This window comes from Schistocerca nitens, chromosome 4 (genome assembly GCF_023898315.1).
Source record: "Schistocerca nitens isolate TAMUIC-IGC-003100 chromosome 4, iqSchNite1.1, whole genome shotgun sequence".
Lineage (NCBI taxonomy): Eukaryota > Metazoa > Arthropoda > Insecta > Orthoptera > Acrididae > Schistocerca > Schistocerca nitens.
The window spans coordinates 540,676,324-540,692,515 of NC_064617.1; the positions used below are offsets into that span (position 1 = coordinate 540,676,324).

General features: G+C 37.0%; 1 protein-coding gene across 1 annotated transcript in view; it reads left to right on the forward strand.

Moving 5' to 3' along the window:
• LOC126252422 (BAI1-associated protein 3) overlaps positions 1–16,192 on the forward strand; it is a 503,482-nt gene that overhangs the window by 252,301 nt on the left and 234,989 nt on the right. Inside the window, exon 9 of the mRNA XM_049953312.1 lies at positions 13,157–13,281. Coding sequence (XP_049809269.1) covers positions 13,157–13,281 — 125 coding nt within the window. The remainder of the gene's footprint in view (positions 1–13,156; positions 13,282–16,192) is intronic.

Here is a 16,192-nt window from a genome sequence, read left to right on the forward strand (position 1 = left end):
TAATAGCACATCACTAATTGCACATAATATTAATTCTAAATTCCTACAAGACAAACAAAATGGTTAGCTACTGTTATTTACGAAAGTTACAAAATTCTGTCATCGTAACAAAAATTTCAAATAAAGCAACTTCATTTACGAAACGAAAAAATGAAGAAAAACATTCTTATTCGCTAATTCAATCTCACTCATGATTGGCCGTCTCATAGCTGTGATGTTACCAACAGCCGAGCTTGAAGCAGAAATCCGCGCCACCATAACTGCACTCACACCTTTAAATTACCCGTAGCAGATTATTCTCGATAACTGGTGCTATCGTCTCTCTTCGAATCTGACAGTTACCAAAAAAATGTTCGAAAAAACACGCTTTCGCGTACATGTTTTTCGTACGATTGACGCCGACATTTTCAAACAAAATATATTTACACATAACATCAAGGAAGGTAGTTCCACGATTCCGGAGAGATACGTTACGTCGATGTCCATTTGGAATTACAAAAGGAGATCGAAGCCCAGAGTCAATCATTATGAAATGGGTAAAATAGTGCTGTGCGGAATATGTACGGTGTGGATACAACTAACTTGAAAGATAAATCTTTTGTCATTGCAGACGGCTACAATTTGCATTGGAAGAGGCAGGGAAAGCGGAAGTTTGGCTGGAATATTAGTGAAAATCAAAATTACCGGCAGAGGCACTCTACGTTAATTTAAGTCTGTATTTTTTCTGTATAGGCAGACCATGTCCTGCTTTAATGTGCCATTGTGAAGGGCTCCACACAGGAGTGACGAATCGCAGCGATCCGTCGCTAGGTCGTGTGATCTGTTCGGACATCACACGTGTGCGGAGAAAACACATAACGAAGCGATTGATCACTGATCGCTTGGAGTTCTGAATGCAGTCTGATGAATCGCGTGCGGTATGTGGCAATATGGCTGTCTAGCTGCGACTCTTTCGTCTAGTTTTTAAGTGTGGCTGTATTCTTTAGTTTCGCTTCGCATTGCCCACATTGCGTAAGAACTTTGTGTTAGAATTTATAGTTATAACGGACCACGAACAACTCTGAGAAGTGGAAGTCGGAGTTGCCCTTTATATTAAGAAGTACTGTAATACAAAATATAGCTTGTGCTGTGGAGGTAGTATTGATGGCAAGTTCATAGTAATAGTTACAAGACAGTGAACTCTAGCTCATGATTTTGCGTTATTTATTGAAATAAGTACACACAATATTTAACTTTTTAACTTCTTACCGTAATATTAAGTGAACATTTTAATTTAAATCTTCAGGACAGATCTGTTTTACAGGCATACTCATCTCCCTCGTCATTTCATATAATCCAACTTTCCCTCGAACAACTTCAGAATTGCGGCAATCAACAACGCTGTCACTAGTGACATTTCTATAGTCGCAGAGAGACTGCAAACAAACTGTGTATATACTTGCAGTTTAACTATAGGCCTAATGAATGAAAAAGGAATTGAGGACCAACAAACAAAAAATGAATTGTGAAAAAGTAATTGAGAACCCATAAGCGAAAAATGAATTTTATTAGCACATTTTTAATTTATTTTTTAAAATTGTTATTCCCAGTATACGTTTCAATACGTGGATTAACTGCCACTGCTACTAAATATAGCAGTTCGTTTTCCATGGCGGAGCTTATCAACACAGTGGCGTTGAAATTGCGTAGCAAATCGCTCCTGTGTGGTGGCGTCGGCGGCGACCGACTTGAGTTGCCAACTTTGACAAGTCAAAAGTTAAGACACTGCCATCTGTGGCAAGTCAAAAGTTGGTACACTTCGAACAAAAGGTAGCGCTTTTCATTAAGGCCGGTCCACACGCAACAATCTCCACAAATGTCTGCGCACAGCACGTCTGCGCAGGCAGATCGTTGCCTATTAATAGGAGATTTGTAAAGATATGAGATCTGCGCAGACCTGCAGGTTGGAGTTGGAGGACTGACCTAAATTACTCAAATCGTGAGTTAAAATCACATCTGCGCAGACAAGCTGGAGCGTGTGGTCAGGAGATCGCCGCAAATCAGGCGCTAAAACGTGTTTGAGTCAGCTGTTTTTTCAGTCGAGTGTTTCTCGTCTGAGTGTTCAAAGTGAATTTGAAAATGACAGAGTTCATTGCCGAGTTTAGCGAAATGTATAGGAGTCATATATATGAGTGGAAAATTAAAAGCAGGGAATACAGAAATAGGAATAATAAGGCAGCTGCATGTAATTATTTAACAGCAAAATAACATTCTTTTAACCCTACGACAAACAGGGAAATGGCACCGGTGCACGAAAAAAAGACGTTTGATGTATACTATTTCCCTCAAACAGCTAGCAAAGTAATGAAATCTTTCCGATCTGGTGATGATGGGATTCCTGGTATACTTTCACTCAGTAATGTCATGTGCCACAATTTAATGAGTTGCGAGACCGTAGCAAAAAAATTAGACCCTATTTATTCTAAAGAAGAGTGCATTGCGTTAAATTGATGATCGAAGACCTTCGAACCGCGCCTTCAGGGACATATTTATTATCACATTTCTTTTATTTGCAAATACGATATGTGTTTCATAACAACAGTGATTTAGGGGTGAACTGTAAAATTCACTACCACAATACTAGAAGTAAAACTCGCCATAGATACAGAACAGAATTTTATATACCGGTACTAAAGTTGCTGGTAGACTTCAGACGGGAAATTGGAAATCTCGACTTTGAAACAAACTTAACCACAGCTCATTGTCCACGTGTATACAAGCTAAGAATGTAAGGTGTCTTAAACACGTGTAAAACTACAAAACAAACATTACCTCTCACTTGGCGTAAGTGAGGTACAACACTTCAGTTGCTTTCGTGAAATCATGTTTGACTGCGCAAATAGCTTCACGTGTGGTGGGCATGATTTCACTCAATGTTTGTTTCGATTGCAGTAACAAATTCTAGATCCTTGTACTACCTACTTGCAGAAATCTGAAAGTCACTGTCAGCCCCTCACGTAGCGAAATTGCTGTTCTCATACAAGATTAATATATTAGGAGTTATGAGCGTCAAGAGATAATCACACATTCCCACATCCATCTTCATATAATTACGCCAGTCGTCGAGTTCGTCCAGCAACTCGCCAATTTACGTGCGGAAACGCCTTCACTTAAGCAGTCACTGTGTAGAACAGTTTTGGAAGGTGACAATCATCAACAGTCAAGTAATGTATAAAATGCATCTTTGAATCATCAACTGCTTTTATTTGAAACCAAAATACCAACCAGTCTTCACAGATAAGGGTTAAAACGGTTTAAGCCACCACATTTGTCATTACTAAAATAAAATGTAGAGCATATCATGAATATACGCACAGGACTTTTAGAAGCAAACATACTAAGAGTACACAGAGCACTACTGATGATTTTCTCATCAGTAATGCTCTGTGTACACTTAGTATGTTACAAAATACAGAAGTCTTGACTTTTTTTTGCCCACTTATGTCTTTACTTACCCCTGAGATCTCAAAATTTGTCAAGGAAAAATGCTAAAATATGTCTGAAAATCAGGAAATTTGACTTCAGGAAACTTGTGGCAACCCTGTGCAGGTTTGGAAACTCACATTGCAGACAGTACAGTATATGCATTAGTAAGAGTTTATTTATTTATTTATTTATTATCATCCCAATGATCACATTTGTGATATAGGATTTGTCAGGATACATTTCAACAACTATATAATATCTTTACAAAAAATTTTATGCTGAATTCATATTATTTTACATTTAATACAATATAGAACTAATAATGTTTTTATAACATAATTTCTTATGTGCTTGACAGACCTATTCCTTGATGTTGTGATTTCGTTTGCCAAATTTATGATATCATATATTATTATACAGTTGAGCAGAACTACACACTTATACTGTAGCGACATCTGTTAAGCATGTGGTTCTTAATCTTCTTATGTGCTTGACAGACATACTCATTGATGTAATTCCATTTGACACATTAATTTAAACATATATGCTTATACAGTTGTGCAGAGATATTCATTTGTTAACCACATGGTTCTTTTTATTGTAATACAGTTGAGCATAGAAATTCACTTACACTGTAATAACATTTGTCAAGCATGTGATTATTTATAACGGTTTTATATTTATCCTCAATTTTCCAGCTCTTTGATATGTTTTGGTAATGCATTAAAAAGTTTGATTCCTTGATTACATACATGCTTCTGACTTTGGGTCCTTGTTACAGCTTTAAATGGAGATCTTTACATTCTCATGTATTGTAATTATGGTACTCTGTGTTGGTTTTGATTTTTTCCTGATTTCTTTTGATCACCAACAGACATTTCAGAATGTATAATGATGCTGTTCTCATACAAGATTAATATATTAGGAGTTATGAGCGTCAAGAGATAATCACACATTCCCACATCCATCTTCATATAATTACGCCAGTCGTCGAGTTCGTCCAGCAACTCGCCAATTTACGTGCGGAAACGCCTTCACAAAAGCAGTCACTGTGTAGAACAGTTTTGGAAGGTGACTATCATCAGCTTTAAAAAGGGGCCTACAATGTGTTTGAGGTGGGCTCTGGGTCATTATCCAAATAGCGCGTTTTTGTAATTTGAAAATCTGATTTAGATGACAATTTGTTTTTCCCCAGAATACTATCCCATAGGATGCAATGGACTGAAAATAGCCAAAATATACTAATCTAGTAGAGTCATTGCTACAAACTCTTGAAATTATTCTAAGTACAAAACATGCCAAATTTAGTTTTAGTGCTAATCTCACCAAATAGTCCTTCCAGTTTATCTTCTCATCAGTGTGCATACCCAGGAATTTTGCACACTATACTCTTTCAAGTTGTTTGTCCTCCATGGTTGGATTTAGGTCGTCATGTTCACTTATTTTTCCATATTGCACATAATTAGTTTTTTTTAGCATTCAGTGTTAGCTTGTTTGCACTAAACCATCTTTGTATATCTTGTAGGACATGGTCCACAGTACTGTGCAATTACTGCTTCATATCACTAACTATTAAACTAGTATCATCAGCAAATAACATGATTCTAGCTTTCCTCTCTGACATCTGAATATCATTAATGTAAACAAGGAATAGCAAGGTGCCTAATACACTTCCTTGGGGTACTCCATCTGTGACCTCCCTTGGATCTGATCTTAGTTTAATTGTTTGGTTAATATTTGGTGCTGTAATTTCAACCACCTGCATCCTCTTTTCCAGATACAGCTCAAACCACTTTTTTACCGGTCAACAGTGTCAAAGGCTTTTGACAGATCTAGATTTATCCCGACTACAATTTTTCCCTCTTCCAATTACTGATTATTTCTTTTGAGTATTCCAGTACAGCTGTTTCGGTACTTCTCCCAGCTTGAAATCCATGCTAATTACTGTTTATCAGATTGTGGATACTAAGATAATGTGTAACTCTGTATTCCATTAGTATCTCTAAAACCTTAGGGAAAGTTGGGAGATGTGAGACAGGTCTGTAGTTTTCTATTTCAAGCTTATCACCTTTTTTCAACAGGAGAACGACTTTAAAAATTTTTAGTTTCTGTGGAAACACGCCCTCAGCCATTGACAAGTTTGCTATGCGCACCAATGGTTTCGCTATTTGATTAGCTGTTTTCTTTACTAGTATTATTAGCACCTCTTCTACTCCAGCTGACATCTTGGACTTCCGACTTTTAAAACTTCCTTTTCATTTGTTGGGACTGCCATCATACTGCTGGCTGCCTTGGGTGCTACCCTCTTAATCTGCTCCCCAAAATTCCTGCTTAATGTCTGGAGTATATTTAAAAAGTATTTATATAATTAGGCATGGCATATTTATCTACCAGTCTATTCTCCTCATCTTTTAGAATAATTTCCTTATTTTTGATAGGTACCCCAGTTTCTTTTCTCACAATTTCCCATGGTATTTTAGTTTTATTTCTGGACTGTTTTATTTCAATGTCATTACTTAGTGACTTTGCATTCGCAATTACTCTACCTTACATTTTCCTATACCTTTTTACATATTCTATAAAATTAGTATCTGCACACTCCCTCAACTCTGAATTGAGTTTTTTTATGTTTTCACATGATTTCTTAATGCCAAGAGTCATCCAAGAACTTGACTTTATGTGTACAGTAGACTTAATTCTGGTCAGTTTCTTTGGAAAACACATCTCAAAGTTCATCATATAATTCGATGCAAATACACTATATGCCTAATTGTACTTGTTTGTTTCATAACATCTAACCAATTTTTATTTTCTACGACACTTATGAACTGATGGCAGCTGTCCACAGAGAAGTTTCTTTTGTAAATATTATTTACTCCTTTATCTTCCTTTGACCTTAAAGGGATTTCAATGGTGAGAGCATTGTGGTCAGACAATCCTAAATCTATGTTTGTTACCTCTATTTCAGTTGTTGACATATTTGAGAAAATGTTATCTACGAGGCTATTGGAGATGTTTGTTATTCTAGTTGAATTGTTTATGTGTGGTGACATGTTGAAACTCTTTAATATGTCCAAAAATTGCCTTTTTTGTTGACTTTCAACTAGAAGATTAATATTGAAATCACCACAAAGAATAATCACAGTTTTTTTTGTAAAAAGTATTTAGCAACAATTCTAATTTGTTAAAAAAAGACTTCTATGTTTTCCCATGGTGACCTATACACTGTTATGACTGTGACTTTTTGCATCAGGCCATATAGCTGGACAGCACATGCTTCAAAGAACTTTTCAATACTTAAGTTTTCTGCTTCACATCTCTTTTTAAATTCTAACTCTTGTCTAAGATAAATACCGACTCCACCACCTTTTGCAATTTTCCTGTTATAGTGATTGCCAGATTAAATTGATTAATATGAATACTACTAATTTCATGGTCCTTACACCAGTGTTCAGTAATACACAAGACATCAGGTTGGGTGTTGCTTACTGCTATTTCGAGTGCACAATATTTGTTCTTGAGGCACTGCACATTTAGAGTCATAATCTTTGGAACAGGGGAGTGAGCACTGATGGTATTTCTCCTTCCGTTTAACACTGTTAACTTGGAGTTGTCATTGAGGCCGGATACCAAAATTCCTGTTGTACCGCAAGTTTCTTGTTTCTGTTTCTTTTGCTACTTGAAATGGATGATGCTGATTGATTGTTTATACTAGCTGTGGCAGCTGATGACATTTTAATATTTACAATAGCAGATGATGATGTTTTTAGTGCTTCAGCAAATGTTGCTCTTGTTAAGGTTTTCATTTCTTCTGCTTCTGCCCTCATTTGGAGTGGGATTTTAGGGAACTTTTCTATTGATATATGGCTTATTTCTTCTAATATCTTTTCACCCATTATTTTTTTCCATAATAGTTTCTGTGCTGCCCATGCCTCGTGAAATGATTTCTCTCTGAGCTGTTTGCATCCACAAAGGTTGCACACTTAAAAGCACAACAGATCTTCCTAAATTTATTATTTGTTGACTTTATTTCTTTGTTTACACATGATTCCTCGATTAGATCATGTCTGTGTGGCACACTTACAACGAGAACCTTTAAATTTAGATCTGACAGCTTTTTTAGAGTTGTTTGAAGTGCCCTTGTCGTTAGTTGGCTTTCATTTTTGTATATGTCATTTGCTCCACCAATTAGCACACAGCATGTTCCAGTCTTAATTTAGTTTTTACAATTATTTACTATTTCATTAAGGAGAGCGCCAGGTTTGACAATGCCTGTTACTCTAAATTGGGACTGCCGATCATTTATTATTTGTGCCACACCCTTCGCATGACTATCATCTAATACACAGACTTGATATTTATTGTTCTCCAAGTGCCCTCGTTCTGTTGGCTTTATAGTAAACTTTGAAGAAACTTTCTCTCGTTAGAACACACAGATGATCTAGATTCAATTTCACTTTCACTTGTCTTGTTTTAGAATTCCCATTTCGTCCTGTCGTGTCTTTATCACCCGTTTTTCGTTGCACTGTATTTGCTGACGATTTCATACCGTCAGAAAGATTTAGTTCACTACGAGCAGAAGTTTTGTTTGAAACGAAAATTGCCGGTATGTTTTCATTACACTCGTTTTTTAAATCGCCACCTTTCCGTTGGTTTATCAGTTCCTCTAACTTATTTACGTAACGATTTGCGAGCACAAGGTCTTGCTGAAGCAATGCAGTAACACTTTATTCTATGCAGTTATCGTATCTTGAGAAAGCTACCGTTAGTAGATCGCAGCATTCCATACCACAGTCACATTTCGCGCCCCATTCTTCCGGTCCCGCGAAATGAATCCATTTTTGCGATACTGCACATAACGTGACACCTTTCGCGATGTAGTTATTGCACTTTATACAGTTTATACTCGATATGTAGCCGTTTTCCGTGGAACTGTTTGTACACACTTCTATGCGCGACGCCATCTTTAGTACAAACCCGCATTGACCATGTAGAAAAATGTGTTTCCAGAGGACGTAGTGAAAATTGTAAACGGTTTTAAACATTCTGTTAGCACAGATGTATGTGGCATGTCTTGTACTGTTCTGAAGGTTAATGTATCTGATATTGCTGAACCTTTGGCTGCTATCATTAACTAGTGCCTTGAGGTGTTTTCCAAACTTCTTAAAGCTGGGAAAGACAGTACCAGTGTATAAAAAATTGTGATCCTAACTGTCCATCCAGCTATGGACCAATTTCTATAATGCCTATACTAGCGGAAGTGCTTGAAACTGTAGTGAAGAAGCAACTGTTGTGTTGTTGCAAAGACAACGTCTTCTTGGAAAACCAACGTGAATTTAGAAGAGGGAAATCTACATTTACTACCATGCTTAACAATAACGAAAATAATGTAAGCATTTGAAGAATAGAAATGCATGACTTTAATTCTTTGTGATCTATGCAAGGCATTCAATTGTCTGTCTCATAAGATACTGTTGGATAGATTAAAATCTTTTGATATAAAGGATGTCATTTTTGAGAATCTAATCTAATCTTATCTTATCTAAGAGGGTGGCAGCAGAGTGTTTGTATCCAGGCAGCAGTGTCTCATGGAATAGCACTTGAACACATTGTATTGCAGGCCTGCATACTTGCCCTCCTGCTCTTTTTAATATTTTTTCAATGACGTAAGTTGTGATGGTCGTACTTTGCTGATGATACAACTTTAATCACTAAAGCTTGGAATTCAGCTGAGGCACAAAAGATGCTGACATTTTGTTTGAAGTACCCAAAAAGTGGTTCAGAGTGAACAAAATGAAATTAAATGAAGATAAAACCCAGAAAAAATAATGCAGTCTTGGTCACTGTGGACCCATAGCAAATGTTGATAGTGTCAAACTCCTGAGAATCACAGCTAATAATAAGTTGACATGGACCAAACACACTGCACATGTTTGTTCCAAACTATCAAGAGTCATTTATTTCTTCAGAAAGTTCAAATGTTTGATGAAAGATCAGTATATAGACACAATACATATGCACTGTTCCACAGCCACAGTACACGTGGATTGCTGCTGTGGGGACACTCTCCTGGAAGTAAAAACATATTGCTGGTACATAACAAGGATGTAAGAATAATATCTTGTAGCAAGAAGTTTGACTTTGTAGACCCATTTTCAAGCAGGTAGGAATAATGACAATATTTAACCAGTATATTTTCAACTCTCTTGTCTATATAAAAGAAAACCGAGGATCCTTCTGCAAGAGACAAGAGATTTACAACTATGACATATGAAATAAGACCGACATTGATATTCCAAGATGTCGTCTAAGTAAAACACTGGACATTTTTCCGTCAGCAGCCCTGAAGATGCTCAACCACCTACTGCTGGATGTTCGAACACTGCCACTGAGGATGTTCAGAGCTAGACTGATGCGTGTCCTCAAGCAACAGCTACTATATTCTGTAAATGATTGTTTCCTCTACAAGTGGAATTTCAGACTGCTCAACATGATGTTTCGTATCTGAAGCCAGAAACTGTCAACATTTATGAACTGTACAGTGTTGTTTATAACCATTTTTTATAACACCAGTGTCGTGTAATACTTCTGGCCTATTATCTTAGTTTTAGTTGTAGTTTTAATATATAATAGCCCACATGTGATGCAGTCTGTGTGGCCATACTTGGTGAGCAATGGTGACTTAGCAACAGTAATAAATTAAAACCACGTATTGCATGTTGTACCACTATACAGCAAGACATTCAGAGGTGGTGGTCCAGATTGTTGTACACACTGTTACCCGTGATACCCAGTAGCATGTCCTTTTTCAGTGATAGCTGCCTGTATTCGTTGTTGCCTGTATTTGTCATGGCATAGTATCCACAAGTTCATCAAGGCACTGTTGGTCCAGATTGTCCCACTCCTCAATGGTGATTCAGTGTAGATCACTCAGAGTGGTTGTTGGGTCATGTCGTCCATAAACAGCCCTTTTGAACTTATCCCACGCATATTCAATAGGGTTCATGTGTGGAGAACATGCTGGCCACTCTAGTCGAACGATGTCATTATCCTGAAGGAAGTCATTCACAAGATGTGCACAATGGGGGCACAAATTGTCGTCCATGAAGACGAATACCTTGACAATATGCTTCCAATATGTTTGCACTATAGGTCAGAGGATGGCATTCACGTATTGTACAGCCGTCACGGCGCCTTCCACGACCACCAGCAGTGTACGTTGACGCCACATAATGGCACCCCGAAACACCAGGGAACCTCCATCTTGCTGCAGTCACTGGACAATGTGTCTAAGGCGTTCAGCCTATCTGGGTTGCCTCCAAACACATCTCCAATAATTGTCTGGTTGAAGGCATATGTGACACTCATTGGTGAAGAGCACATGATGCCAATCCTGAGCGATCGATTCAGCATGTTGTTGGGCCCATCTGTACTGCACTGCATGGTGTTGTGGTTACAAAGATGGACCTCGCCATGGACGTTGGGAGTGAAGTTGCACATCATGCAGCCTATTGTGTGCAGTTTGAGTCGCAAAATGACGTCCTTGGCTGCGCGAAAAGCATTATTTAACATAGTGGCATTGCTGTCAGGGTTCCTCCGACCCATAATCCATAGGTAGTAGCCATCCACTGCAGTGGTAGCCCTTGGGCGGTCTGAGCGAAGCATGTCATCGAAAGTTCTTATCTCTCTGTATCTCCTCCATGTCTGAACACTGCTTTCATTCACTCCAAGATGCCTGGACACTTCCCTTGTTGAGAGCCCTTCCTGTCACAAAGTAACAATGAGGACATGATCAAACTGTGGTATTGACCATCTAGAAATGGTTGAACTACAGACAACACGAGCCGTGTACCTCCTTCCTGGTTGAATGACTGGAACTGATCAGCTGTCAGACCCACTCCTTGTAATAGGCGATGCTCATGCATGGTTATTTACATCTTTGGGTGGGTTTAGTGACATCTCCAAACAGTCAAATGGACTGTGTCTATGATACAATATCCACAGTCAACATCTATCTTCAGGAGTTCTGGGAACTGGGGTGATGTAAAACTTTTTTTGATGTGTGTGGTAATAGTATGCATGCTTATGCTAATTTGTTCCTTTATCATAATGGTTGTATAATCTTAACCTTGTAACTCTAACACAGTCTGTCCAGGCGAACTATGTAGTTATGGTAATTACTACTGCCATGCTTTGTTGCATATTTTCAAGGTTGGTTTTACAAATGATGAATGTTGTGTCATCTGCATATAGTACTGCATCAAGTGCTATAACTGTGTGTAAATCATTTATATAAATAATGAAAATGAAAGGTCCAAGAACAGATGCTTAATATACATCCCTTACAACTGGAAAACATTCTGATGTTTTATTATTTACCTTAACTAACTGTTTTCTGTTGTCCAAGTAAGACAGCATTAACCATAGAGCATTCTCTCTCAGCTCATAGTGGTAGAGCTATTTATGAGAATATTGTGGGAGACCATATCAAAAGCTTTCCTCAGATCCAACAGTGTTGCACAGATAATATGTTTACTTTCAGAGCAGGTGTATATTTTTGATACTATGCTCCCAATTGTTTTGATTCTAGAAAGGCTGGATCTGAAAACATGCTGTAAGAAGCTAACTATCTCATTATAAACTGGTCTTTAAATATGTCTGCTTGAGTGTATATGTGTGGATGGATATGTGTGTGTGTGCGCGAGAGTGTATACCCATCGTTTTTTCCCCCTAAGGTAAGTCTTTCCGCTCCCGGGATTGGAATGACTCCTTACCCTCTCCCTTAAAACCCACATCCTTTCGTCTTTCCCTCTCCTTCCCTCTTTCCTGAGGAGGCAACAGTTAGTTGCGAAAGCTTGAATTTCGTGTGTATGTTTGTGTTTGTTTGTGTGTCTGTCGACCTGCCAGCACTTTCATTTGGTAAGTCACATCATCTTTGTTTTTAGATATAACTATCTCATTAGATTAAGATATTGATTCATCTTTTTATGCATGAAATATTCTATTATTTTTGAGGCGATAGGTATAAGTGATACAGGTCAATAGTTATCTGGAGACTCATTTCTTACATACTAGTTTAGCTATAGGCATTTTCAAACAATATGGATCGAAACCTTCATTTAAGATTTGATTGATTATTTTAGTTAATGGCATTACAGTTTTATTTCTGACATATTTAGTAACATAATCTGAGAGACCATAATAATCCTCTGCTCTAGAATTAATGAGCTTAGCTATTGATTCATTGATCATCTTCTCCATTACGTGAGTCCAGCAAAAGCTGTTGCCAGCTTACTGTTCATTTTTGACAGCAATGCCTTTGCTTTACTTACATCCGCCACGGTCCTATCATCTGAATGAAGCCTGACAAAATGTGCACTTAGATGGAATTGGTGCCTGGTATACTTTAATATCACAGTTTATTCCTGTTTCAATAGTTTCCAGTGCAACTTTTTGTTTATTCACTGAATTCATTATATATGTATCATTTGCTTTGCACTCTGCTGTATTGATTTCAGGCCTGTAAATCTTTTCCAATGTTCCCTGCATTCTCCATACTTCCGAGAAAGCTCGGTCAGGAGTCGTGAACAAACAATATGCCTATTTTTACATTTTTCTCAAAATTCAGTTTGTACTTGTAAGTATACATGGTTTGGGTTTGTAAGCAATGTTTCTTGTGTGCTTGTTTCAGGAGGAGAGTCTGGCGGAATCATTCAACATGTTCCTTGAGTTCTCCTTGCAGATGTTGAGAAAGCATCGTCAGTATTTTCCCCCACACAACAGAGCAGCCATGTCAAGGCTTGATTATCTGCTTAGGTAATACAGTTAGTATTGTGTAGGCTCTACTCATTGTTGTCTGTTAATACATGCAGCAGCTGTTGGTATTTATAAGTGTAATCTATGATAGAACACAACGTATATGTGAAAAATGTGCTGGATGAACTGCTGATAAGTAATATACTGCTAATGATTATCTTCTACAGTTGTATGTGATTTCTAGGTTTCAGTCATTGCCTAATGAAAACTGTTTGCTTCTTAGTTGATGAATAGTGAATTAATTAAAAATAAAATACTACTGTACTAGAAATGTATGTATTATTCAGTTTCACACACAACACAAAATTGCAAAATAGTGCCATAATACTGATATTTTAAACTTCATTGAAGGAAACTCATTTACAAATGTTGTGCAAGATTTATGCTTTCAAACAATGTCTCCATCTTTAACAGGTCCATAGAGCCTCCTAGTCACCCTCATCCTATAGAAGTGGAACAGTAATTAAGACACTGGACTCACAATTGGAGAGATTGGGATTCAATTTCCCACCCTTCCATCTAGATTTAAGTATTTCTATGATTCTCCAAAATCATTAGAGGTAAAGACCAGGATGGTTCACCTGAAAATGATGCAACAGAAGTCTTTCCACAATCTGAGATTACGTATCTAATGACTTAATGATCAGTGGGATGCTAAACCCTGATTGTTCTTTCTTTCATCACATGAAATTGCCAAGTTTCTTTCTACCCTCCTTTCTTGCTGTCCATGTTTTCAAATGTTAGATTATATACCAGGAAATTATGGTGCTGTAGATTATTATCTTTGTTCCGTATGTGTGGACTCAAAATCTAAAGGGTTTTCAAAGACTGAAAAAGTCTCTCTCTTGCTTGTATTTTTTCCCTTTAAATCAGAGTAATATCACTGTGTATAATTAATGAAGCTGCCAGTTATGTAAACTTCTCAACATATTCATACCATGTATTCATTCTTACTTCCTGTGATCTGTAGACCCACTTTTGTAGCTTGCAGTATGATGCCTTTTACCATGCCCTTTAGACTCTCTTTGACTTTCATCATCACCATCATGTCATCTATATAGGCCTCCCACTTCATTCATTTCTACACTACGCTGTTGTTTTCAATCCATTATAACACTCAATTAAGTAAAAGTAGAATATTGCATCATTCTCTTCCAGCTCACATTTCAGCCAAAACCACTCAGATTCCTTTCCATTATACTGAACTGCATCCATCATTCCTTTTGTGCACATTCTTGTTAGATCGAGAATCTTTTTGAATATATTACATTATCTTATGGTAAAGTAATCTGCTAAGCTTTGTAATATTTGGTCTTTTCTGGCCATTTCTGTACCATTCCCACCTACAATGAAAATGGTTTTCATCCGAGCGCCATTCTAAGTTTTTGATTGTCCAAAATTCTCCCTTACTTGATTACATTTGTTATAGTGCTCTGCCATTATGATGATCCAAGATCACTAATCTCATTACCTATGTATTATTGTCTCCCTTGTGACTTAAGTTGCTTCTTTGTTTTGTTAGCTATCACTTTCCTTTCTGCTTCCTTTCTCTCCGGATACTTGTCTCTACTGGTTTCAGTACCACATCCCTTGGTGCCATGTACTCCCTACATCACCGGTCACTGCTAAATTACCAAACTTATGTGTAGTTGGTATTCAGGCTTATTTCACTGTCTTCAGTTTATCCCCATTAAATTCAAAAGTCCTTTTGTTGTTATTCTCAAGCGGAGCTTTCAGTTTAATATCCGTGTCCAAAATCGGGGAACTGTCTGTGTTGCAGTCTGCTTCATGATGTCTTCCACATGTTATTAAAAAACTATTGATAATGTGCATGGGACATGTTTGCTTGATTTTATTCTCGTTTAGTGAGGTCTGTATTGCCTGATAAATCCACTTACGAAGCGTTATGAATTATGTGATTCACAAATCTCCCTTGCTATGCTAATGAACTACAGTGTTCTACTGAGCTTGCTAAAGCCTGCTCGATATTATATATGTCATGAAATTACTCCCAGCTGATTTCTTGTCTTTTTTTTTTTTTTTTTTTTTCCACTTTACTCCATCAGTAGTATAACCAATATGAACTATGTTTTATGTGCTTTGTTAAGAAACGTCAAACATCCTTGTGTAATATTCACTAAGGAATACAGCTTATTGTACTCAGCACTTCTTTCTATATTTCTCATAAAATTTAATAGTTCTTTTTGTAGGTGCAAAAGCCACAAAAAGTCTTAGATAATTAATTTTATAGGTGATAAACTTTGCATTCTTGTTTCAAATGTAGTTAGTTTATGTAGATGTGATGTGCAGACTACATCTGCACCACTAGAAGTAAAATTTTTTCTCTATTAATTGGTAAAGCAGCATAAAGAGTGTCTACAGATAGTGAGCTGCATCACAGAATTCAGCTTTATGATAATGCAGGCTTTGCGTCACCTATGTGATGGTGTCTCTTTCAGGTGAAACTAGTTTCCAAAAATCTCAAAAAGTTCTTGACCAGTTTATTTCCAATTTTGACACAATAACCATTTGGATGACATAAGCTATACATTCTTAATATATAATTATGTGTTACACTTTTTATGTCATTTCTAAGAAAAATATACATACCAGTATAACAAATAAAGAGGAAACATTGTTAGCAAATATCTCCAAAAGTTCTTGACCTATTTACTTCAAATTTTTTGCAATACACCAATAAACACTCAGAGGTATGTAGGCTGTATCTTTTTTTTTTAAAAAAAAAACAATAGTGTATAGGTTTTCTGTTAAAACTGTCTGTGAGGAAGAAAGTGCTGTGCTGTGCTGTGAAAATGTGCAATTTTGTTTTCTTTCCTACTGTTGGTATTAACAGAAAACCTGTGTGTTAGGAAAGTTGTATTTGTTCTCATTGACTTATGATTAGAATACT